The 26,420-nt window shown below is 46.2% G+C and overlaps 1 protein-coding gene and 2 pseudogenes across 1 annotated transcript; 1 reads left to right on the forward strand and 2 right to left on the reverse strand.

Annotated features, from left to right (window-relative positions):
• The window catches only part of LOC136520307 (protein TIC 21, chloroplastic-like), a 36,631-nt pseudogene extending 18,980 nt beyond the window's left edge, over positions 1-17,651 (reverse strand).
• On the reverse strand, positions 2,212-3,446 carry LOC136521129 (BAG family molecular chaperone regulator 1-like; the record flags this gene model as incomplete). The annotated part of the gene is made up of 3 exons (XM_066514832.1): positions 2,212-2,250; positions 2,941-3,215; positions 3,305-3,446. Coding segments are annotated over 3 exons (456 nt in total), but the record flags the coding sequence as incomplete, so codon positions are not given.
• Positions 17,652-21,650: 3,999 nt separating the features above from the next.
• LOC136520726 (uncharacterized) lies at positions 21,651-26,016 on the forward strand (annotated as a pseudogene).
• Positions 26,017-26,420: the final 404 nt, after the last annotated feature.

The following is a 26,420-nucleotide window of genomic DNA, read 5'->3' on the forward strand; positions in this document are numbered from 1 at the left end:
CCATGGGAAGGACCCTATATGGTGACCGAAGTAATCCAACCGGGCACCTACCGACTAGAGGACAACAACGGCAACGTTCTCACCAACACTTGGAACATTGAACTGCTATGTCGTTTTCCCCTAAATTTGGCTTACCGCTTTTTAGTCAACACTTGCTCCTGTAAAGCAGCCTAGCCTAAACACTTTTAGTCCGGGTCTCTCGGGGGCTCCATGAGGGTACAATACTAAATACTACCTCTCTTTTTTACTATCACATGGTAACAACTTTGTCCCCGAATGGAAGCACATTCCATTCCTTTGATTGCCCTACATGACTCTGTTCTTACTCCTAACCGAACGCACCCCGCCATAACCTACGGTTATGAGCAGTCAAGCCCTACGGGCCATGCCTAGGTTCTTAACAGCTACAACCTATGGAACTAGCGGGTAGGTGCGAAAAAGGATAAAAACAAAAGTTATGCCAGGATAAAAAACAAGGAACGGATAGTGGTTCTATCACAAGAACAGACCTGATGGATTCATTGATACAAAACTATTCACATGGGGGTCACCCACGAACTCAACTATTACATTTTCTAACTACTTCTAATCCAAATACTATTGCGGCCCCTCGACAACATCGCCTGATGCCAAAGGAGAGGCCACGACACACGCCGCCAGACCTAACCACCGCCACAGGAGCCCGCCCGGTTCCGATCCCTTGACTTTGGCGAAGCGCAATGGGTACCTCAAGGGACCCGCCCGGTTCCATTCCCTTGACTTCGATGAGTGCAACGGGTACCTCAAGGGTGTCGCACCCATAGATGCTCAGCAGAAGAGCATAGAGTTCCTGACCTTCTCATGCAGTCGAGGCAGCTCCTGGGCATGGACACTACCACTGAGGTATGGCCGCCATGGCTGGAAGAGATCTCATCAAACTTTATAAACTGGCCAACCTGAATAGCTACAGGCACGAAACCCTCCACCAGCATGATCTTGGGAAACTTCCCCTCCAACAAGGCTCGCCCGGTGAAGATCCACTGGAAAAAAATCCACACACGGCTCCATCCCGAAAAAGGCCTCGTAGATGCATCTAGCGCGCCACCTCCTTCGGCGGAAGCCGCCCCTTCTCAGGCAAAGACAGCCAGCACCGCCCTGGGCAGTCTCTAGCTCGACATCACGCTCTGGATTCACAAAAGGATCTGTAAGTCCTCCCCCTCGCTTACCCTCTCTCTCACTTAGGAACCGCCGCGGCATACAAGCACTCTCGGTGAAGAGAAAGAATGAGGAGAGGCAATAGTTGGAGAATAGGCAAAAGACTACGACAAAAGCCCTCTCTTTCCCCCTATTTAAGGAGGAAACACGATAGTTGAAGAAGGGCAAAAGATCAGAGCGAAAAACTCTCTCCCTTCCCCTATTCAATGCAGATGGGAAACGATGGGACACACCCTGATCAATGGGATGCACCCTGACCGATGGAACGACGCTTGGTCAAACGGAACGATGCCTGGTAAGGCAGGACGTGGCCTAGGTATGGCCCACCACTACCGCACACCGGATGCAAAAACCAAAGCATCATCATGCATAGGTGGCTCTCCGCCTCCCCAGGCGGGACTTGGAAAAAACCAAAACAAACAGGATCTCCGCCAGGAGAGACCATTAGGCTTCCTAAGTCGATCGAACGTCTCAAAAAAAGACACCGAGAGATAGGTAAGGAGCAGAGGGACATCCCATGTAGGCCATGCCGACTCCATCACGAACGATGAGCACGGGGCTTGATCGGATATTTCCGATTGGAGCTCTTCAAACCCCGTCACTCGAGTCATCAAGGTAACACTACCAACACCCGCTATTTCTTTATAATCATTTCATACATCCATACACGCATTCATTCCATACGCCCATGCCCCTCGGACGATTTGGGCCCTGAACCGCTCGGGGGCTTGGGAACTAAAGCATCGCACGTGCAGTGAAATGCATCACAACACTTTGTGTTGCCTCATGAAGCGGCAGTTGCCTCATTTGACATGAGCAATGACCAACCGGGGTTCGAAGGCTAGCCTATGAAGGGCTCAAGGCCACCCCACATCAAATAGAGCTAGGGGAGAAAATATAGATGAGCCCCGTGTGGCCCTTGCCTAGTCTGCCCCAAAGCAGACAGGGTCATCTCAACCTTCTCGTTCGATGCTAAGCCTCTGTTAAGCCCACAGAATCTCCATTGAGGGGAGGCCATTAGGCCACCGGGGTCGGTCTCCGGAACGACTCGGGCATCTACCGGGTTGTAGGTAAAGGAGTAGTGGATTGTCACAAGAGGGCTATGCCGACCCCGTCATGAACGACGGACCCAGATTCCACTCGATCATACCCGTTAGCAAACACACCGAGCGCGTCACTCGAGCCCGAGCGATCGAGGCAAGCGACAAAGATCAACCCCTCTGGTTGTGAGAAACCGAGGACGGGGAAACGCACACAACTCAAACCGACCCCTACCAAGGCCCAACGGGCTCGGGGGCTCAAGACACCAAAACGCCTGGGTCTACGACCCCAAACTCGCCCCATCCTCGGCTACGCTTCACACCAAACGACTGGGTCTACGACCCCAAACTCACCTCATCCTCAGCTACGCTTCACACCAAACGACTAGGTCTGCGACCCTGAACTTGCACTACTACACAAACTTTACTGGAGGCGGGCGTTTTCGGTTTTCCACGGCGGGCAAAGCCGTCCGCCGCGGCCTAGAGGCCACGGTAAATCGTGGCTTAACCGCGGCGGGCGGCCTTGCCCGCCGCTGTTAACCGATTTACCACAGCGGGCACGTTAGGATGCCCGCTGCGGTTAATCATTTAAAAAAAACAAAAAAAACCAGGAGCCCGCCGGCGAGCCCGTTCTCGAGCCCACTAGCGAGCCCACCGGTGGATCCCGGCGTCGTGGCCGTGGTGGAGGGAGGCCGCCGCGCCAAACCATCCTCGCCCGCTGGATCCGGCCACCGCGCGCCGCCACCGACCGGATCCGCCTCGGGACGCCGTCACCGGCCGGATCCGCCTTGTCGGTGCGCCGCTGCTCGAGGAGGCGCTTGGCCTGCGCGGCGGGGTCCTCAAGCAGCACCATCTTGGAGCTGTCCTTGACGCCGGCCATGTCCAGGAACGCCTTGGAGCCCCGCTCCTTGTCCTTGTACACGAGCTTCTGGTCCTCGGGGTGCAGCCCCGTCCGTGCCGACAGCAACTTCTTCAGCTCACCTGCAGGAGAGCATCGCCGGCCATCTCGATCAGAAAGTAGCTCGTAGGTAGCTAGGATCGCCAGGCGCGGTGCACTCTACGGGGATTACCGAAGGAGGCCTGCGAGTTGATGTAGATCTCGTGGTAGACGCCGTTGAACTTGACCTTGACGTGGATGGTGGGGACTGGCACACCGGCGGGGGCGTCCGCGTCGGGGCTCCGCTTCTGCACCAGCATCCCGCCGCGCGCGCGAAGCGAGAGAGACGGACAGAGAGAATCAAATCAACCGCTCCTCCTGCACTCACGCCAGCAACAGCAACCAATCACGGGCAAGCAGAGTCAGCTCTACTCTACTCGGCTGTCCCTGAAACGATCTCTGGCCCCTAGCACGAGCAGGGGCTGATTAAGTGGCGCCGGATCTGGGGAAGACGGGGGCGCACGGTTTGCAGCTGCAGCTCGCGGCGCAGAGAGTGAGATGAGAGAGGGAGGCGCGGCTGCTGGGAGTGCGAGTGAAACCCTAGTCTGTGTATATATATGACGCGGAAATAGCGGGCCTCGCTTTGGGCCTATTGGGCCTCCGATTTTCCGTGGCGGGACTTAAACGATGCCCGCCGCGGTAAATCGATTTACCATGGCGGACGCCTTAAGACGCCCACCACGATAAATAGGGTATTTTCCGTGGCGGACGTCTTAATGCGCCCGCCACGGTAAATTGATTTACCGCGGCGGACATCTTAAGACGTCCGCCACGGTACATAGGGTATTTTCCGTGGCGGACGTCTTTAGGCGCCCGCCACGGTAAATCGATTTACTGCGGCGGGCAAAAAAAGTTCGCCACGGTAAATAAAAAAATGCCCGCCTCGGTAAATCGCTGTATTTACCGTGGCGGGCAAACTCAGTGCCCGCCACGGAGACCAAAAGTGCAACGCTGCGCAAATTCAATCCTATAGTAGTGTTGCCCCATCCTCAGCTACGTTTCACACCAAACGCCTAGGTCTGCGACCCCGAACTCGCCCCATTAGGATCTGTGAGCTTCGGCTTGCTTGATCCCTAAACTAACTAACTAACTGCCTCGGCTACACGGGCTGCACCAAGGCTAGGATCCTCGACTTCGACTCTCCTGATCCCATGACGTGCACCAATGCTAGGACCTGTGAGCTCTGTCTTGTTTGATCCCTAAACTAACTACCTCGCCTGATCCCACGGCACGCACCGACGGTAGGATCCACGAGCATCGTCTCACTCGATCCCTAAAAACTAACCGCCTTGGTTGCGCAACGACGTCTTGGTTGATGACTCCATCTTGACTAAAAAACACACGCACACGCCCGCTGACAACACCCCAGATGATTTTGCCTGAATCACCTGGGAGCTCAGGGGCTACACCTGCTGACGAAATGAAAACCTCCCCTACTGGCAACATGAAAAACCCCCTGAACGAATCTGTCCGAATCGTCTGGGGGCTCGGGGGCTACAACCGCGGGTGCGCTCGCGCACACTCGCCGTTAAGACAAAATCCCCCAAACAATTCTGCTCAAATCGCCTGGGGGCTCAAGGGCTTCTGTCGGGTTCATAAACCCAGGGTCCCTCACGGACTGGCTTCCCAATAGAAGCTCAGCCCAGCAAGCAACATTGCAAACAACACGTAACTCATGGGCCGGCCCAAGTACCTAAACAATAGGCCAGAAAGGCGATCCAATCACCGACCTAAAGGCCTGACCGAGGAGGAACGACACCCATTTCTGACCCCAGCCCACCTCTCCGACTGGAGCACTCACTTCGGTCTCCAGCCCACCTCCAGATGGCCTCTCCGACTGGAAGGCCTGGCCAAAGCACTACTTCTGACTCTGACCCGCGTCTTCGACCGAGGATGCGGCAAACCCCTGCTCACTGCTCTTCTCCGACTGGCGCGATCAGAGCTGACTAGGACCAACCGATTGGACACACCCGCTCGATAAGGACCAAGAAACAGACAAAGAAAGTAAGGCAGGGTACACAAGTCAAACTGCAATACTAGGGTCCATACCCTATGCACCTATAGAAACAGTACTCTACAACATCCCTAGCACAAACAGAGCCCAAATAGTGTTGTAGGCATCGATATTTTCCCTACAGTATTGTGGGTGCCATTAACTCCCTTACGGTAAGGCTCCCCCCTCATGCCTCTGGGCATCGACAGTGTTGTGGGCGCCAGCATTTACTATACCAGGCGAACATGGTAAAACCCCTTGCATGCCCCTAGGTCTCAACAGAGTGGCAGGCGTCGACATCTGCCATGCCCGAAGAAAACAACACAACCTCCCACGTGCATCTAACATCCAACAGTGTTGTGGGTGCCTACCATCATCCTGTACCCACCGACATGGGCAACAAGGCTTAGAAGTATATGTACTCTCTCCCTCTCACTTGTAAGGCCATCCCCTTCATCTATAAAAGGGGATGCGCTCTCTCCCAACATTCAGGTTAATCAAGTTCATTCAGATTCACCAGATCGATCAAGTTCACTAGTTCACAACCATAGAACTGCCAGGTTCGAACCACAAGCACACACTTGAACACTTAGCTCATAGTAGGGCTCCCATCACTCTCGGCCCTTCCGACCGGACCTCTTGTACCCCCTATCTTTCTCCTTCTCGTTTGTAACCCCACTGCAAACTTTGAGTACCTGGGCTCAGGAATAAAGTCACCGACCGACTCAAACTGGACGTAGGGCACATTCCTAAACCAGTATAAACCCTGTGTCATTGAGTGCTAGGCCACCTCCGATCACAACGTATGGCAAAAGTACAAATATTTACTTGTTGGTCACTTTCTGCACCGACACATAGTATGCATAGTAAATTCTTGTTGGGAGCATGAGTGTTGGAATCATAGTATGCATAGTAATGTATGTTGGGAGCATTAGTGTTGGTAGATCCCAGTGACTATATGATGGAGAAAAATAGCTTTAGGTGCCTGACAATATAGAAATACCACCATGTTAAAGTTTATTTAGGAAACAACTCTCTTAAAGTCTGACAATTGAACCAGGTTACTGTATATGCTAACGGTCGAGTAACAGAAGATAGTACCTCATAGTTAACACATGAGTGTTGGTAGATCCCAATAACTATGTGATGGAGAAAAATAGCTGGGGTACCTAACAATCTAGAAAGATCACCATGTTCAAATTTATTTAGGAAACAACTCTCTTGTTGTCTGACAATTTAACCAAAAGTTACTATACGCTAACAGTCAAGTAACAGAAGATAGCACCTCACAACTAACACACGAGTGTTGGTAGGTCACCTCATAGCTAACACATGAGTGCTGGTAGATCCAGTAACTATGTGGTGGAGAAAAATAGCTGGGGTTCCTGACAATCTAGAAAGATCACCATGTTCTAGTTCATTTAGGAAACAACTCTCTTGAAGTTTGACAATTTAACCAAGTTATTACTATACGCTAATAGTCAAGTAATAGAAGATAGGACCTCATAGCTAACATATGGATATGGAAATTATAACAGTAACACAACTTCAGAAATCATGAACAAAAGATACCACAATTTACATGAGGTTTTGGTAGAACTAAATGTGGTTTCTGAATATAGTAAAACCAAATGATATCACACCTCTTCCAAAAAATAGACTACAAGGCAATGTATCAACAAAGTCGGACTACAAGTCTTTATTCTTTAATATTGATGATCGAATTCTAACTCCACCTATGTTGTCTCAACATAGCAGGTCCCAAGCCCTGGTAAAGGAGGAGGGTTGTGATAGACGTGGCGAGACAATGTTAAATCTAGCCATTCTAATGGTGATGAAATCCGAAAGAAAACCATTGGGGCGTAACCCTCTTAGCGACGTGCCATATCGGAACCCGGGTATGGTGTTAAATGGGCAAGGGCTGGGTCAGCATCCCCTTGGTGATGCACCGTGTCGCGATCTAGGCATGATGTCAAGTGAGCAAGGATTGGGTCATCGCTTCCTTAGTGGCGCGCTATATCGGCACCCGGGTGTAGTGAAAAATGAGCAAGGGTCTTCACATCTGAGTCAATGGGTGCGAAGGGTAAGGAAGCTAGTTGAACCAACTAGGATCCATTTAGGTAGTTGGAATGTAGGGTTGCTTATAGGTAAGTTAAGAGAATTAGTTGATACCATGACTAGGAGGCGTGTAAATATATTATGCGTTCAAGAGACTAAATGGAAGGGTTAGAAGGTGAAGGAGGTGGTACACAGGGATAGTTGTGAATAGAAATGGAGTAGGAGTTTTGATTGATAAGAGCCTAAAAATAGTGTGGAGGGAGTGAGAAGGCAAGGAGATAGGATTATCTTAGTCAAGCTTGTTGTTGGTGATATTGTCTTGAACGTAATTAGTGCGTATGTGATGGATGAGGTCAAGGGTCAGCTTTGAGCCCTTATCTGCTTGCCTTAGTGATGGATGAGGTCACAAGGGACATACAAGGGGACATCCCTTGGTGTATACTTTTCGCAGATGATGTAGTGCTAGTTGATGAAATCCGGACAGGAGTCAATTAGAAACTGGAGTTATGGCGGGAGACTTTGGAGTTCAAAGGTTTTAGACTTAGTAGAACTAAAACTGAGTATATGAGATGTGACTTCAGCACTACTACTCGGGAGGAGGAAGATATTAGTTTGGAAGGTCAAGTAGTGCCTAGGAAGGATACCTTTCGATATTTAGGATCAATGCTACAGAGAGACGGGGATATTGATCAAGATGTTAGCCATAGAATCAAAGCAGGGTGGATGAAGTGGCGCCAAGCATCTGGTATCGCCGAGTGGACAGAAATTCAATAACCTATGTCAAATACCATCCTTGACCATTGGAAGATGTACTTTGATGGATCACTCAAGCTAGGCAGAGCTGGTGCAGGTGTTCTCTTCATCTCTCTAGACGAAAAGCAACTCAAGTATGTCCTTCAGATATTATGGCAAGCTACAAACAATGAAGCAGAATACGAAGCCCTCATCCATGGACTCCGAGTGGCAATTACCCTTGGAATCAAGTGATTACTCGTATATGGCGATTCGGCGGTAGTCATCAACCAAGTCAATAAAGATTGGGACTGTACCAAAGAAAACATGGGCGCCTACTATGCTGAAATACGAAAACTAGAAAAACATTTTCAAGGATTGGAATTCTACATGTCCTGCGTGACTCAAATATTGCAGCAGACGTCCTTGCCAAGCTTGGGTCTGACAGGGTGAAGGTACCACCTGGTTTATTCATAGAAGAGTTATCAGCTCCCTCTATCAAATAACCCAGTGAGATAACCCCTGAACTCCCAGCTAAAGGCACCCAGATTTTGGTAATCACCACCTCATGGACCCAGGTTTTTATCGATTACATCAAAGAGAATAAGTTGCCAGTAGATAAAGCGGAGGCTACCTGAGTTGTTCGTAGAAGCAAGAACTATGTCCTAGTAGGGGACAAGCTATATAGAAGAGCCGCATCATCAGGAGTACTCCTAAAATGTGTCTCGTTCAAAAAAGGCAAAGAGATCTTAGAAGAAATACACTCAGGTTGCTATGGAAATCATGTCGCTTCAAGAACACTAGTTGGCAAAGCATTCTAAACTGGATTCTACTAGCCAACCGCTTTGAAAGACGCAGAAGAACTCGTCAGAAAATGCAAAGGTTGTCAAATGTTCGCAAGACAAGCTCATGTACCAGCTCACAATCTGATCTGCATCCCTCCTGCTTGGCCTTTCTCCTGCTAGGGGCTGGATCAAGTAGGACCTCTCAAGAAAGCAAAGGGCGGTTTTGAGTACATCTTTATAGCAATTGACAAGTTCACCAAGTGGATTGAATACAAACCACTCACAAAATATAGCGCAACCAAAGCAGTCGAGTTCATCCAAGACATTATGCACCGCTTCGGCATGCCCAATCGAATCATCACAAATTTGGGTTCTCCCTTTATAGCTATAGAATTCCAAAGTTGGGCACGGGATTACGGTTTCGGCATAGATTACGCATCCGTCGCACATCCAGAAGCCAATGGGCAGGTAGAAAGGGCTAATGGACTCATACTAGCCGGATTAAAACCAAGATTGTACGAAGAACTAGTGGACTATGGATCCAAATGGATTGAAGAATTACCCAAAGTAGTATGGGGGCTACGGACTCAATTAAGCAGAGCCACCGGATACTCATCTTTCTTCCTAGTCTATGGATTAGAAGCAGTACTACCCGCCGACTTGATCTGGATGTCACCAAGGATAGAACAATATAAAGAAGGAGAAGCAGAACACACCCAAAGATTAGAACTCGACGGTACGGAAGAAGTTAGAGTAAATGCTACCCTTCAATCAGCTAGATACCTCCAAGGTTTAAGACGCCACTACAACAAGAGTACCCAACCTCGATCACTCCAAATTGGAGATCTAGTACTAAGAAGAATACAAAAAACTGACAGACGCCATAAACTACTCAGTCCATGGGAAGGTCCTTTTATTGTCACAAAAGTCACCAGACCAGGTATGTACAAGTTGATAACTGAAGATGGAAAAGAAGTCAACAATACATGGCACATCAGCCAACTAAGAAGATTCTACGCATGAAAACAACACAAGGAAGAACATATATACAAGCCACAAGAGATCAATGTTCATGATCAATAAAGATAGTGTTCCTCGACAACATATGTCTTATTATGGCTTTCCCCCAGTTGTTTTCACTAAGTATGTAAATGTTCATGATCAATAAAGATGGTATTCCTCGACAAACAGATGTCCTATTATGACTTTTCCCGAGTTGTTTTCACTAAACACACCGGCCGAGAGCAAAAGAGCTGAAAAGATGCTTGAGCTCGCCGATGAGGGTAGCTAATAAGCTAACACCCGAACAAAAAAGCAAAATGGTTGAAATTATGCCTGAGCGTACCGGCCGAGAGCAAAAGAGCTGAAAAGATGCTTGAGCCCGCCGATGAGGGTAGCTAATAAGCTAACACCCCAACCAAAAAGCAAAATGGCTAAAATTATGCCTAAGCATACCGGCCGAGAGCAAAAGAGCTGAAAAGATGCTTGAGCCCGCCGATGAGGGTAGCTAATAAGCTAACACCTGATCCAAAAAGCAAAATGGCTGAAATTACGCCTGAGCATACCAGCCAAGAGCAAAAGAGCTGAAAAGATGCTTGAGCCCGCTGATGAGGGTAGCTAATAAGCTAACACCCAATCCAAAAAAGCAAAATGGCTGAAATTACGCCTGAGCATACCGGCCGAGAGCAAAAGAACTGAAAAGATGCTTGAGCCCGCCGATGAGGGTAGCTAATAAGCTAACACCCGAACCGATCCTAAGATATTTTTACAACCAGGTAAGAGACAAATGCTGGCCACATCTTGAGTTAAGCAAAAAGCTAAAAAGAAGAAGCTGAAGATGCTTGAGATCGTTGGTCCTATGTCTTGTCAGTACTAACAAGAATAAAAAGGTTGCAAAGACAAAGATCTACTTACCCCGAGTTGTTTACACGGCGTAGACGAAAGCTAGACAAGCACTCGACAAATCAAGAAAGTTTGTCAAGACAACGATCTACAAACACCGAGTTGTTTACATGGCACAGAGGAAAGCCAGACAAGCACTCGACAAATCAAAAAAGTTTATCAAGACAACGATCTACAAATACCAAGTTGTTTACATGGTGCAATCGAAAGCATGACAAGCACTTGACAAAACCAAAGACATCCAGACAAGGAAGACATCAATAAAAAATAAAGGATCTTCATTCAAAAAGAAGTATAATATCCTATTACAGAGGCTGGAGTACAAAGGTCAAATACATCAAGCATCGTCATCAGGAGAAGAAATATCAATATTAAGATTATCTACAATCCTCCTGGCCAAATCATTCGACCTCAGGACTCCATCTTTTCAATGGCATCTAGATATTCTTGACTCTCGGCTTCCTCTGCAATCTTGGACAAAGGCACCACCGGAGCAAGAACCCGGACCTGGGCAAGGACATTTCTGGTACATAGTTGGGCGCACCTCTTCACGAACTCCTGGAAATGGGTCAGAACTTGGGGAATAAACTGAGCCCAAGACTGACCATCATCCGATGGAGTCCGGAGAAGATTGGCTACTAACCGAAAGGATTTCCACAAAGCATTTCAGTTCTCAGTAGCCGTCGCCAACTTACCAATCAAGACTTCAACTATTTTTTGGACCTACACAAGATCCCTGTCAGCTCCACACTTAATCAACTTGGCAAGCGCAAGTTCTTCTTCAGCACGAGTAATTACCTCTTCATCCCTGTTGTGACTATTGCGAGCAAGTGTCTTTATTTCCTCAATACCCTTCGAGAGCTTCTGCTTTTCAACTTAGAGAGCTAGACCAGGCACCAAAAACAAGTCAGTAGAAAGGGAAATTTGAATACAAGAGGAAACAAAAAGAACCCGCAATACCATTGCACTCATTCTTCATGGCCTCCACATTCTTCAAGGCCTCCTAGATAGCTGCATCCCTCTGCTTTTTCACCTCAACCACCCGGGCACGGAGAGCCTGTTCCTCCCCTTGGTGTGTTTGATGCTCGGTCTCCATCTCAGCCCGACAGAGGTCAAGCTCTATTTTTAGGGCACTAACCTCAGAAGACAACTTTTTCTCGGTTTCAGACGAGAAAAAGAAGCCGGTATGATCCTGAGAAAAAGACTGAGCAAAAGAGAGAGAGAAAAACAAGACATAAGAACAGAAGAAAGACGAACATCCAAAGAAAGAACTTCAGAAAAAACTTACCTAGAGTTTTTCCTCAAAAGAAGTCGCGAAGGTTCCCCAGGCAGCGGTCAGCTCTGACAACCGATGAGTGGCATCGAATTGTTGCACCACATCATCATCCAAATGCTGAACGCCACTAGGAAGAGGAGCAGAGGGAGAAGCCAGCCGAGGCAAAGAAGACAAGACCAGGTCCATACCCTGGGAAGTCCCTGGCTACCTCATCAGATGGCTCCACCGCCACGGCCATGGTCACCTCCGGAGCTAGCAAATTAGCAGCTGCGGAATTACCAGAGAACCCTATCCCCCTCATAGCCACCTCGCCGACCGCACATTCTGAGTCCCGAGACTCAGAACGTAGGGGCGCACTAGAGGACTGACAAGAAGTCGACTGAGGGTTAAGGGAAGGCGAGGGCCTGCAAGATGATAAGGAAAATCGACGATAAGAATATGAATCAGAGAAGAGGAAAACAGAAACAAAGAAACATAACCAGGATTCACTCACTTAGCTATCTTCTTCCTCATAAAACCCCCAAGACCAACAGAAGACCTTAGAGGGGGAACTATAGCAGCAAAAATATCACCACCACCTTGCAACAGGAGTGGCATGGTCGATACCGGAGCTCCAGAAGAACTCGAGGCCGACGATCGCTTACTACAAGAGAACAAGGTCAAAGTCAGAACAAAAAGAAGTGTTCAACAGCAGAAAAACAAGAAAACAACTCACCGACGCGTAACAAGGGCCGCATCATCATCCTCATCTTCCTCACTCTCAAACATGGCAACCACAGCGCCATCTGAAAAAGAAGAAAAGTACTCGGTTAGAGGCAAAAAAACAACAAAAAGACAAAACATATTAATATGCTCACCTAGGAGCACGCTACCTATAACTTGAGTACCTGGACGAGTACTTGATTGGCGAGACTTCTTGGTGGTAGGCAAACCAGAAGAAGAACAATCCGCTCGCCCCCTTTTTCCGACACTGCGGGGAGCTCGAGGAACTGGATGAGGAACATACTCTACATATGTGTCAAGAACTACAGAAAAAACACTAGGAAACATCATGGTGGTTTGAAACTTACTGGCTAAAGATGCCCCAGCAAGATTCTCCCCAAGCTCCACAATGGCAGGGCAGTCATCAAGGGGGATCGGGATCAACGAAGTTACGCCCCAATTCCTATAAAAGAGTAAAACAACCAGACGAGAAAGATTAAGCGAAAAGTGGAGACAGCAAAGGAAATACGAAAAGTACCAGCATAAGAAAAAACAACTCATAGCAGGAGGTGGGTTGTTAGCACAATACTCAGGGACAGTATGCGGGACAACGCTTACTCCCTTCAACATCTTCTGAAGGCGCTCGAGCACCTCCTCACCAGTCAACTCAAGGGCAGGGACCATACGAGAAGGGTCATCCACTCCAGAGTATTCAAAACCATAGTTCTCTCGCTCCTTCAGAGGTTGAACACGGCGGCGAAGAAAACTAGAAATGATACCAAAGCCTGTCAAGCCTTGCTGTTTCAGAGCACATATCCTCTCCAAAAATGGCTTGATCGCCTAGAGCTCATCCACCTGTCAGGGGATTCTTTTCCCATCGGTCGTTAACCACAGGGACCAGAACCAGAATGGACAACAAGAGGAGGAATCATATTGGCGGCATAAAACCAGTCGGCACGCCAATCCCTCATAGAATCAACCAAGTCATAATCAAAGAATCTACCCTTACGACCCTAACAAAACTGAATCCCATAGCCACCAAGAACATGGGTGTCATCGCTGCGGGGTTGGGGCTTCAGATGGAAGAAGTAACGAAAGAGAGAAAGAGAAGGAGGAATTCCAAGAAAAGTTTCACAAAGATGAACAAAAACAGAAAGATGAAGGACAGCATTGGGAGTAAGATGGTTCAAGCTAATCCCAAAATAATTGAGAAAGCGATGAAGAAAAGCAGAGGCAGGAAGGCAAAGTCCAGCACGGATAAAGGAGACAAAAAGAACAATCTCACCAGAGCCTAGAGTTGAGACCCGATGCTGGCCTGGAGCTCTCCACTCAGCAATCTCCTTGTCCTAGATCAGGCAATCACTGAACAAGCTCACGCAACTGATCCTCAGTCGTAGTCGGAGCCGGCCAGACCTTCTGAGCAGCCCTCATGGCCATGAATTCTTGATTTTCAATCACAGAAAGTGATGCCTCCTCATCTACAAAGGTTGCCTGGGACTTGCTCGCTGATTTCTTCCTACCCATATACTAGCGAAAGCAATAAGGCACTAAGAAACGATGACGGTCAGGCGGTGGCGCTTAGATGATGGCGACAATGGCGACGACGGAGTGAGGAACTAGGGTTTCAAGGCAAAAGCAGGGCAGCAAAGAAAAAGAAGAAAGAAGGCCTTTAAATAGATTTTTACAGCAATAAAAATATGGCCCACTAGGCCCGTTTAAACACGACATGAGAACGCAACGATTCATTTCCCAACACAACTGACAAAGCTGAAATGACGGACGGCACACTTCTACACAAAGGTACAGTTCAACGGGCAGATTTCAGACTTATCCATCCAGCACCAAGGCAGAGTTAACATATTGCTACAAAAAGAACTCATCAACCATGAAGCAACGAAGAGTTACCTCACAAGGAACACAAGAACTCGGTTCTTATAGAAAGAACTCGGGAATCTCACAAACAACCAGGACATCAGCAGGAAAAAAGAATGACAACCCAGAAGACAAGATTCTTTCCATTATAAACTGGCTTCAAAAAATTACAAGATTACACATCTTACAAGACCCAACGAACTCGGTACTACGACGAGCAAGATAGCAAAAAGGAACCCGGACACAACTAGGCTCTGGAACGACTACGTGTTCCAAATTGCTACTTGGTAGAATAAACAGCACTCGACTACACTATTTTCTTCAAAGGACGGACTGTAATACATCTGAGGTGGAAGTCAGCAGCACGATGGGACAACATGGAACAGGGAAGCCCAGCAGGCATCTGTCTACCCAAGTCCGATGTGACATCGGATCAGGCGTTGATCTGCACCGGACAGTCGTAGGGCAGGCAAGGGGGATCTACCCAGAACTGCTGGATGAAGGAACGTATCCCGCATCACAAGACTTCCTCCAACTACCGCCACGTACCTCCTGGTACAATGCCGCTGCGAGATTAGTCTACCTCTAATCTCTATCACAAGACTCCCTCTAGCTACGATAAGATATACAAGAACTACAAGATACTGCCCGGGGGCTGCTCTACTTCAGAAACTATCATATTCATGACTACGGAGATTTCAGACCACGCAACAGAACGCTCGATGAATCAAAACAGCACACCAGGAGGGTATTTATAGACCAAAGAAGCGGTGCACATGGACCGGGAGCACCAACGGAACAAACCCAACAAAGGACACAGTGAAAAGACAGAATTCAATGAAAGAGGACTCATGCATGAAGGAATAGTACTCAAGGACAAGCATATTCGAAAGGATATACCAACACTGTACAACTCGTGAACAAACAGCATTTACACTCAACCACCACCATACAACTACATCTGACAACAGCAGACTACCAGAGAATATGCCAAGACCCTGCATCCGAGTTCTTTTTAATAAAAGAACCCGGATATACGCTCGGGGGCTACAACATGAGAGGTTTTTAGTACTTTTAAACAAAATAAGATTCAAGACCCTCCAACTCTTTGTTCCAAATAGCAAGAGGCTCGGGGGCTACACTCAGTGAGTGCACTTTTTCTTCAAAAAATCGCACATCACTTAGAAGAATTCTTCAAGACAGGAGTTTTCAAAAACATAAGATTCAAGACCCTCCAACTCTTTGTTCCAAATAGCAAGAGGCTTGGGGGCTACACTCAGTGAGTGCCCTTTTTTCTTTGAAAAAAGCACACGTCACTAAGAAGACTTATTCAAGACAGACCACTTCAAGGCCTCAAGACAAAAAGAACCCGGACCGAGCTATATCCGAGTTCTTTTTTATAAAGAACCCGGGTATGTGCTCGAGAACCCTTCGACGAAGAATCAGAGCAATTTCAAGACAAGACCCTCTAACTCCTTGTTCCAAATAGCAAGAGGCTCGAGGGCTACACCCAGATGGGAGTACTTTTTTCTTCAAAAAGCACACACCACTCGAAGATCCCAAGAAGTACTACACAGTTTCACTCAAGAAAGCACTCGGACGACGCTTGTTCCTGCTCGGCAAGACCTGAAGGAACAAGACGAGGCTTCCAGAGCTCAACCATGAAGTGCTCGGGGGCTTGTCGATACAGGACCCATGGGATACCCCACAAGGAAGGAAGAAGATCTAGTCTAACTAGGATTTCTTTCCCTGTAAACTTAGTAGTAGTATCATTCTGTAATCCTACTAGGAACCTCATTGTAAACCGACTAGGACTCTGACCTCCTAACTATATAAAGGAGGGTGGGGTCCCTGGAGAAAAAAGAGAGAACACAACGCAACACTTTATAATCAATCCAACGCAAAGGCTAACGCCGACTGGATGTAGGGCTGTTACTCGATCATGGTCGAGGGCCCGAACCAGGATAAATCGACTGTCTCTTGCGTTTACCGTCGAGTTCAGCATACGCTGAAGCCCAAACAAACTATCTTGGGTACCCCCGTGGCAGGCTATCGGTGGTGAAACATCGACAGCTGCTATGTTGTATGGTGTAGAATGTTGGCCTACAAAAAGACGACATGTTCAACAGATAAGTGTCGCGGAAATGTGTATGTTGCGTTGGATTTGCGGTCATATAAGAAGGGATCGAGTTCGGAACGATGATATACGTGATAGATTAGGGGTAGCATCAATTGAAGAAAAGCTTGTCCAACACCGGTTAAGATGGTTTGGACATGTCCAATGGAGACCTCCAGAGCCACCGGTGCGTAGTGGAATCCTAAACCAGGATAATAACGTGAAGAGAGGCAGAGGAAGACCGAAGTTGACTTGGGTAGAGACAATAAAAGGAGACTTGAAAGGATAGAATATAATCAAAGACTTAGCCTTAGATAGAAGTGCTTGGAAAACAACTATCACGTGCCCGAACCTTGATTGCTTCTGCTGGATTTCAACTCTAGCCTACCCCAACTTATTTAGGACTTAAAGGCTTTGTTGTTGTTGTTGTATTGATGATCGAATTCTAAGGTGCCACTTCATTCCATCACACCAAAGCAGAGCAGTAGCAGAAGAAGAAACTACCACAACATTGCTTATATTTTCTTTCCTTGCATTCGCTGGTGTGCTCCACTAGCTCTCTCAAATAGTCAAAAATATTTGAACCTCATTGACCAATTGTTGCAGCAACCAGAAACAACGAGCACATGGTTGCAAGAACCCCAATCTCTAGGACACTTGACTACAACTCTAATTGTCCTTATCCGGACACTAGAAATCCTGGCGGTACGGCTACTAAAACTCAACACATCAATGGAGTGGGCGGGTGAAAGGCACCTGAGCTAGCTTGGCGCGTTTGTCCACGGCCTCCGCAGAGAGAGGGCTGGGGTCAGAAAGACTGGATGTCGCCGCCCCAGCTCCTGCAAACACGGCGGTGAGGTGGTACGGCGAAGAGATTCGGCCAGCAGCATAGAATGAGGTACCATTGACAGTAGCCGCACGACCAGGAGCGAAGAAGTGGGGCTTTGGCGCCAGCGTCGAAGCCACGGCAGAGGACACCGACCGCCGCCTCAGCGTCGGGAGGGCCGGCCTTGGCGGCGCCCGGGAGAGGTGGAGCGACTGCATTTGTGATTTGTGTTGTGTGGTGTTCGGGTCGTTGCCGGTCACGGGGTTTTCCCACTCTCTCTTTTTTGATTGACATTCTTCCCACTCATTCTTTGCTTGGAGAGTGGCTTTACGAAAACCTTCGACGATTATGGACATTTTTCATCTGAATATTTTCTGAAACAGTGCGAATTTAGGTCCAGCAAATTCAGCATTTGGAGAGGAAAAAAACAGCACTGAAACATGTGGGGTTTATTTAGCAGTGCAAGAAGAAATTTCAGAACGAAAAATAAATGCGATGACCTTAGCTATCAAACTATACAATCAGAAGGGTGAGCGTCTGTTGTTGTTTATAACGTTCTTTCCAAACGGAAATGAGAAAATAGTTTCTTCAGTCTAGGCATTAGCAGTTTTCGATAAATGACTTTATAATGCCTAGATTGGGAAAATAGTTTCTGCAATCTAGGTATATGATTGAGAAAATAGTTTTCTCTTGTTTGTTTGTTGTCACCATTGAATTTAGCTACTGATATTCGACCAACAATGTTTTTTTTCTGAAGTGTATAATCATGTAACATGAAAATGGTAAACGGTGCGAACTGAGCCTAGCTCAGTTGGTTAGGTTTTTTGTGGTGTAACCTGTCCATCTAGGTTTAAGTCTTTAACTTGGCATGGATGCTCGTATTTTTCTGGATTCATTCCAGGATTTAACGACGCTGTTGAAAGGTCCTAAATGGCTAGGGGGGAGTGAATAGCCTATAAAATTTTCTATAAAAACAATATAGCAAGAGGTTAATACACTAAATGACGAAATACAATTTTACTCTAGCTCTACAAGGGTTGCAAGCCACCTATTCCAACAATTCTAGTTTCTATAATCATTAGCACACAGCAACAAGCTAGGTACTCACTAAGCTAGTGTGCTCTCAAAGACTAACTAAGGAGCCACACTAACTAAACTAACAAGTTTTCAAAGACTAGTTACACTAAATAGCTTGACAACTAGTTTGCAATGAATGTAAAGGGGTGAATAGGGTGATTATACCGCCGCGTCGAGGAATAAACTAATCACAATGTGGAGACAACCAATCACCGGGAGAAATCTAATCACACAATAGACACAAGATTTTTCTCCCGAGGTTCACATGTTTGTCGGCACGCTAGTCCCCGTTGTGTCGACCAACACTTGGTGGTCGGCGGCTAAGAGGTGTTACACGAACCTCATCCACACAATTGGACACCGTAAGAACCTACCCATAAGTGAGGTAGCTTAATGACACGAGCAATTTACTAGAGTTGCCTTTGGCGCTCCGCCAAGAAAGACACAAGACCCCTCACAAGCAATCGATCGAGGCCAGAGACAATCACCAACTCCGCTCAACGATCCTCCAATCACCGGACCGTCTTGGTGCCGACAAACACTAAGAGTAACAAGCTCACAACCTAGCCTAAATCACCCAACTAGTGCCACAAGATGATGCAACTCAATGCAATGCACTAGAGGCTCTCCAAACTCACTCAAGATGACTGAAATCAAGTGAACAAGTGAGTGGAGTGTGTTGCTCAGTTCCAAAGGGTGTGCACAAGTGTATGAGGTGCCAAGAGAGTGGCCAAGGCCGGCCACACCCTCTATTTATAGCCACATAAGCAAATAGAGCCATTGTACCCCTTAGGAGTTGTTTCTACGAGGTCACCGGACATGGCGGTGACCTGCCCAACTAGTCGAATTTTAACGGTCACAAACTAGTCATTGGGGCACTGTACCGAACAGGGTGGCGGTGACCACCCAGTCGTGCCCTCGAGAGACCATGTCTCTAGGATAAAAAGGGGCGGTGCACCGCCGCACCCATGACGGTGACCAGGGCGGTGCCCCCCTTCGCTAGCGCTAGCCTCTGGATAAAAACTGACGGTGGCATCCGCCGCACCAATGGCGGTGACCATGGCGGTGCACCGCCGTGCCCGAGGCGGTGTACACCGGCATGTCTGGTGACCACCCCGAACCAGCGTACATCGGCCTCTGCCAGGCGGTCACCGGACAGGTCAGGGCGGTGCACCGCCACACCCATGGCGGTGACCACCCCGAGGCAAACACCTCCATTAGCTGCTGTTTTCGATTCTCGATTCGATCCCACAAGCAGTCTAACACTCTTTTGCAAGCAGTTGCTAACTCTGAATATGTTTTCCCAAAACATATTAGAGCCAAGTTAGCATTTCTCAAAATATTTTCCATAAATATTTTCGCTTGCTCTCCGAAGTGCACTAGGCCTAAATGCAATGCATGAAGTTCCAACACCTAGTGGACACTAGATGACCTGAATTGTCTAGTTAAGAACCCCTCTTAATAGTACGACTATCTATCCTAAATGTTATCACACTCTCTATAGTATCTTGATCACCAAAATGCAAAACCCCTATTTATACATTTGCCTTGATTTCTATAGGGTTTTGTTTTTCTCTTTCATCTTTTCCAAGTAGAGCACTTGATGATCATCACATGTGGCCATCTTCATTATTTCATGTGATCATCATCACCAATTGAGTACCACCATGCTCTATACTTGGATTGCACCAACCTAGCTCGTATCACATCTCACGACAAATGTTAGCGCATAGGTTTCATCAATTATCCAAAACCAAACTAGGACTTTCAGTTGTGCTTTCAGTGGTAGGCGACGTTCCTGTCGACAGCGAAGCGCCTGTGGTGACTTTGTCAATCTCGAGATGTCCCGGCACAGTCTTTCAAATGTGCTCATAGGGGTAGGGTTTCCGTACGTATATTTATAGGAGTGAGTGTGCATACGTGTGAGCATCTGGGTCTGTACTTGTGTAATTCGTAAAAAAAAAGAAATGGTAAACGGTTTACTAACGTACGTTTGGAGCTATCTGCTTTAGCATTTGGCCACAATATGTTGTCAAAGTGTATTCACTTTAACATTGAGCACCTTACGGTAAGAAACACACCACTAATAATTCTAAAAAAAAGGAATAAACCTTTTTGCTAATGTGACATCAAGTTTAATAAGAGAGAAGAAAAAACTTGACAGCAAAGACCAAGTTTTTAAAACCGGAAACATATTTTGCGTCTACCATAGACACAACTCATACACACAATTAATTAACTTTTAAATCCTAAGAAATAAATTTATAAGTGTATGCATTGGAAGGGTGATAGCATCTCTTTTTCTATGACATGACATCTATGAATAGCGCGAGGGATTCCATAATTAGGCAGTGTCCGAATCAAATGAATTCATGCCATCTTTAAGCCCCTTTAAAATGATGATTGTTTCTCATTATATTTTTTCTGTAAAATTAAATTGATTCGAGTAAAAATTTCTACAGGATTTCTGTAAATTCCTACTAAATCCGTTCCAAATTATAGTTCATTTGAATTTTTTGACCCTAAATTTGACCACTCGTCTTATTTAAAAATTTGTGCAAAATATCATTTGTTTTGACGTGGCTTGTTTTATTAACAAAAGTTCTTCAAAAATGACTTAAATTTAATTATGTTTGCATAATTTTTTTGAATAAGACGAGTGGTTAAATTTAGAGCCAGAAAAGTCAAACGAATTATAATTTAGAGTACATTCTAAAAGTGGCTATGTTCTAGATATTAGAGTTGGTTTGCCAATCGGCATAAAAAGGCTTCATGTCCGATGATATTTTTGTTCATACGGACCACTGAACGCATGCTACTAGGAAAGTATGTTGGAAGGACTTGTAATATTTCAAGTTCTTTTGTATATAATTTGAAGACTATGAAAAAATACAGAGTGTAATTTAATTTGGTACTAGAAACCAAGTGGAATTCATCATTTCTCGTTCTCGGATATAGAAAACGAAAAAAATCTATCGAAAAAAACATAGAAAACGAAATGACACCCACGTAAAGGCCTAGTTCGTCTGGCTGAAGACTTAAAAACACCGTTCTGATTGCATTGCCGTAGGAGAAAAATATTGTTTCGATAAAAAAAATGAGTCAACCAATAGAGTATGGGGTAAGCAGGAGAGAAAAAAAGTGAGAACCAGAAACAACCGCCGTGTCACACCACAAATTCGTGCTCTCTTCGTCCGCGGTGCTCACCGAAATTCCCGAATCTCCCAGCCACCGCCGCCGTGCTGTCAGACCATGCAGGCGGTGGCGTCCGCGTCGGCTCCGGCCATATTCGTCTCCGCCTTCGCCTCCGTGCGGCCCTGCCGCAGCGCGGCTCCGGACTCCGGGCGGCCCCGCCGCGGCGCGCGTGGCGCCGTCCGGTGCGAGGTCGCCTCCTCCTCGGCGCCGTCGGCGGCTGGACCCCAGGCCGCCCGGTGGGCCCAGAGGACCGTGGTCATCCCGCCTCAGCGCCGCGGCTGCCACCTCATCACCAACAAGGTGCCCTTTCTCCCCCGCCATGCGCCCCCTCGCCCCTCGTCGTTCCTAGTCGTACATAGCTTCAGTTGCCTGTCGGGTGAGGTGATGGTGTTGTTTATCGTCTGTCGCAGATCGTAAACGAGATAAGGAATGACCTGGCCGAGTTCAAGTGTGGCATGGCGCATCTGTTCTGTATGTATTTATTCACAATGGATGCGTTTCCTGCAATTTTTTTGGTGCATAGTTGATTTTGTGAATCAATTTTTTCTCTCAGTGATGAAAGTTACGTGATTATTTAGTGTCGATGGTATACTACTGTCAGTCAGAATCATTAACACGGAGACCATAAGATAAGTAGGCCACTGGACGGTCACAATATCTGGAGTTGGTCTGCGTTCCCAGTGCTTTTCATGTCAAAGCTAGTATGGACAATTGGAAATAGGTACATTGAGAAGCTTTGAAGTTGTGATCATTGACTGATGAATGCATCATTTGTGAGCGGATATGCTTGGGAGAGAATTCAAGCAGAACTCACTAGAACAACCATAATTTGAATACTTTTTTTATTTAGTCTCATGGAGATGCAAGTTCTGAGTGGATTCTAGCAGTTGGCTCTTACATCTATATACTATCAGTGTTGGCAAATTCTGTAGGTCTTGCTTTTGTTGTAGCGATGTCAGTATTTCTTATTCTCATGTCCACCATTTGAGATTTTGAGCACTTGTGCGATACATAGATTTTTCCCTTTTGGCATTTATGCAAAAAAGGAAGAAAGAAAAAGAATTTGCTGTTACTTGACTTTGTTGCCCGTTCAGGCGCATAGGAAGAAAAAGAAACAATATTCATGTAGACTAGCACTTGCTGCTAAGAAATATTGGGTATAATGAAAATATATTCAATTCATGTATTTTCATGGTGATTCTAATTAGAAGAGAGAAGAACTGAAAACTTGAGACAGCAGATGTACCCATGAAACCTCATATTATATTAGATTTGAATTTGATTTTTATGTAGACTTTATGTATGCAGTCTCTGACAAGTATATTTCAGACACAGTTCTCAATATTTTTAGCACTAGTAAAATGGTCATGCTCTACAGTTCAGCACACAAGTGTTTCATTGACAATTAATGAGAACTACGACTCTGATGTCCAGGTTGACACTGAAACATTTCTTAGTCGCATTGTTCCAGAGGTGAATGCCGTGATATTTCTTGTTTAATTCTGTCCGTGGAGAGAAAATTGAACTGGTACTTAATTCATGTTTTTGTTTTTATTATGATCAGGGTCTATCTGTCTATGGAGGCACAACATAGAAGGCTAGTTCTTTGACAACTGATGTGGTTGGTCTTCAGCATTCCTTGTTATCATAATTTGTTCAATTCTAGCATTGTGCCTGTTATTATTTTGAGAGAGAGGTGAACAACTATAATCTGAGTATTAGTATTTTTTTAAAAATTCCATCCCGCTATTACAGAGTTGTAGTAAACTTATCGTAGCAAATATTGGAGCTACTGTTCTTTTAAAATTTCATACATTTGATGTGTCTTATTCGTGTCATTGTTTCAATGGGTTTCTACTTTTGTTGGCCGAGACCATGTATTATGCATGGTTTAGATCACTCACAAATTGTCAGGTTTCATTTGCAGGACCTGATGACATGCCAGCACATATTAAATCATCAATGTTTGGTTGTTCCCTGACGTATGTAGACTCCTTTCATCCTTCCCAATAGCTTTTGATGTGTCCAAGTTATATTTATAATAACACTCGGTGTATTGCATCAGGATTCCTATCACCAATGGGCGTCTCAACATGGGAACTTAGCAGGCACGAAAATATCTAACTTGGCATGTACCATATTGTAGTACACTTAATCACCTCTAATATCACCGTTTAAGGTTCTGTTTTCGTGGTGGCTGTTGAGAATAAATGGGGATTTCAGATAAAGAAGTGAGTAAAATTATATAAGCACAAGTTCATTTAGTGTATCAAGTCTCTGCAGCAAGTTGCTTTGGGATTATTACCAGCAACATCGTTTCAATATTCGAAGCAGCTAAAACTCATTGTTGTTTATCCCCAAGGTTCCTACTTGTACCAATTTGGTACACACCAGTGTGGCGTTATGTCAGACCACGCACTTGGGGCCTAGGATTGCTAGCATATGTGTAGCAGGATCCACATGCATATGGCGAGGTTGAGTGTGGTCTGTGTGAGCTATGTGCCTTATATCACCAAAAACAAAAACGAAACCAAAACAAAAAATCATCATTAATCAACCTAGCTATATCTGGGACCTAATGTTGATCATTCTAATTTTAATTTTGTGGGGTATTTGGCTCTGTGAACATCGAGACTATGCTACTCCTCACATATTGTGATCACGCTCAATGGGATCTAATCTAAGGTGATCTATGTTAAGAGCTGGAAATGCATTGCAGCGATTTCGACATGTCTAAATCTGGTGCACAATGGAAACTTTGCCCCAGTCGTGATATGAGCTCCAGTGGAGAATGTTATTTGTAATATGATGCTAGTATGACGGGAACAAAATCTCTTCACGAGCTTCTTCTCTTGTTGAGCCTGTTTAGTTATGTTTGATGGTATGCTTTATAAGTTGTTATAGTGTCATGGAAAAGCTCCATTGCCTTTACTCCCCTCCTGGTGTTAACAGTTTTTCACTCATGGGCTCCTAGGAAGTGTGAATTCTCTATTTGGCTTGTAGTCCAATGGCTGTTGGACAGCAGATCGCTTGGCTCAGGGGAGGGTTGATCAAGTTGACGAAAATATTGAACACAGTTTGACGTGTTGTTTGTTCTCAAGATTGATCTTCTGTTTTCATAGGCCATCAGCGCCGTTGCGCCTGTGGACTCGTGGTTTGTATAGCTGATGGGTTCTTCTTGTTCTTCTGGATATGAGTAAAATGCACTAATTGTCCCTAAACTTATCAGCGGGTGTCGTCTAGGTTCTCAAAGTTCTAAAATGCACATTTAAACCCGTAAGCTAAGCACGTACGTCACAGGTTCAGGCTTTGCTGATATGGCAGTCCACGTTGGCACCAGCGAGCCTCTAAACTTGGCAGAACTTTCAAAATGGACAACCACATACATGAACTAGGTCCATGCTACGTCGCAGGTCCAAATAGTCTAGACCTGTTTGTTGATATGGTGGTGTCGGTGACCTCTGACGATAACATATATCTATTTGCTTGTCGATAGCTCTAATAGAACAAAATCATTAGGAAATATTGTATTCTTGCCCCTACTTTGATGTCCAATTGTGATTTTATCCTTGTTTTTTGTCATCGTTGTGATTTTACCCCTGCTTTGTAACTACTAAGGCTCAGTTTATCCCTACTTTTTAACTCTGTTAGTTGTTTCCGGAATACAAAAAATTAAAAAACAACAAAACCCTTCGTAATAAGATCAAATGACAATAATACCCCTTATCCAATCGTACCTTCCCCAATTCTCCATTCTCTCTGCCCTATCCTCTCTATCTCTCCTGTTCTTCTCTGAAACCCTAGCGGGTGCGGCTGGGCGACGAGGGCACGAAAGCTACTGGGTGGGTCGTAGCGCCGCATGAGGAGGGCACGGGAGCGGCCTCGAGCGGCCAGAGCGGAGCACGTCGTGGGCTGCCGGGCGCCGCGCGTCGCGGGCGGCCAGGGGCGTCGTGCGTCGCGGACGGCCAGGCGGTGCGGGAGCGGACAGGGCCCAGCCTTGTTTGGTTATTTTATTATGCTTGTTTTAAAATTCCGTGTGGTTGATTCTGCACTACTTGGCTGTGCTTACATGTTCCGTAAGCTCTTAGAGTTTATGATATCGGTGTTTCCTTTCTTAGCTGTACACGTGAGATGTGAAGTCAATTAGACTCGAAAGCTGGTGGAGATATTGTCAGTTCATCAGTCGTTACATGATGTGTTGTCTGAGTACAGTTAAACCACTGAGTTATTGTATAGTAGAATCAATCGTCAGTTAACTTAAACACAAGGGGTCTTACCATGACATGATTTGTCAGCAAGGATGTCTGTCAAGGTTGTGCTCTATTCTGCATTTGTTTTATTCATGTATAGCTTTGCAGGCATACTGATGTTCTTTGTTTAGAGCCCGTTTGGCACGGCTCCGGGCAGCTCCGGCTCCGCCTGACGATCACTGCGCCGATCACTGTAGGAACACGGTAGCTCGGAGCCGATTTTCTCTCTCCTGCTTTCTTCTCTCACTGTAGCTCGGATACTGTTTACGGAGCCGGTGGAGCCACAATTTTTGGCTTCACCAGTGAAGCCGCTGGATGTGAGAGGGAGAGGGAAGGAGAGAGAAATCTGGCTTCTGCTACAGTGAATGAACAGTGGAATTGCAGACGGGAGCCGGAGCCGGAGCCGTGCCAAACGGGCCCTTAGTCTGATATGGCTATTGCATATGTGATGGCTTCTATTGTTGA

This window comes from Miscanthus floridulus, chromosome 18 (assembly GCF_019320115.1).
Source record: "Miscanthus floridulus cultivar M001 chromosome 18, ASM1932011v1, whole genome shotgun sequence".
NCBI classification, from domain to species: Eukaryota; Viridiplantae; Streptophyta; class Magnoliopsida; order Poales; family Poaceae; genus Miscanthus; species Miscanthus floridulus.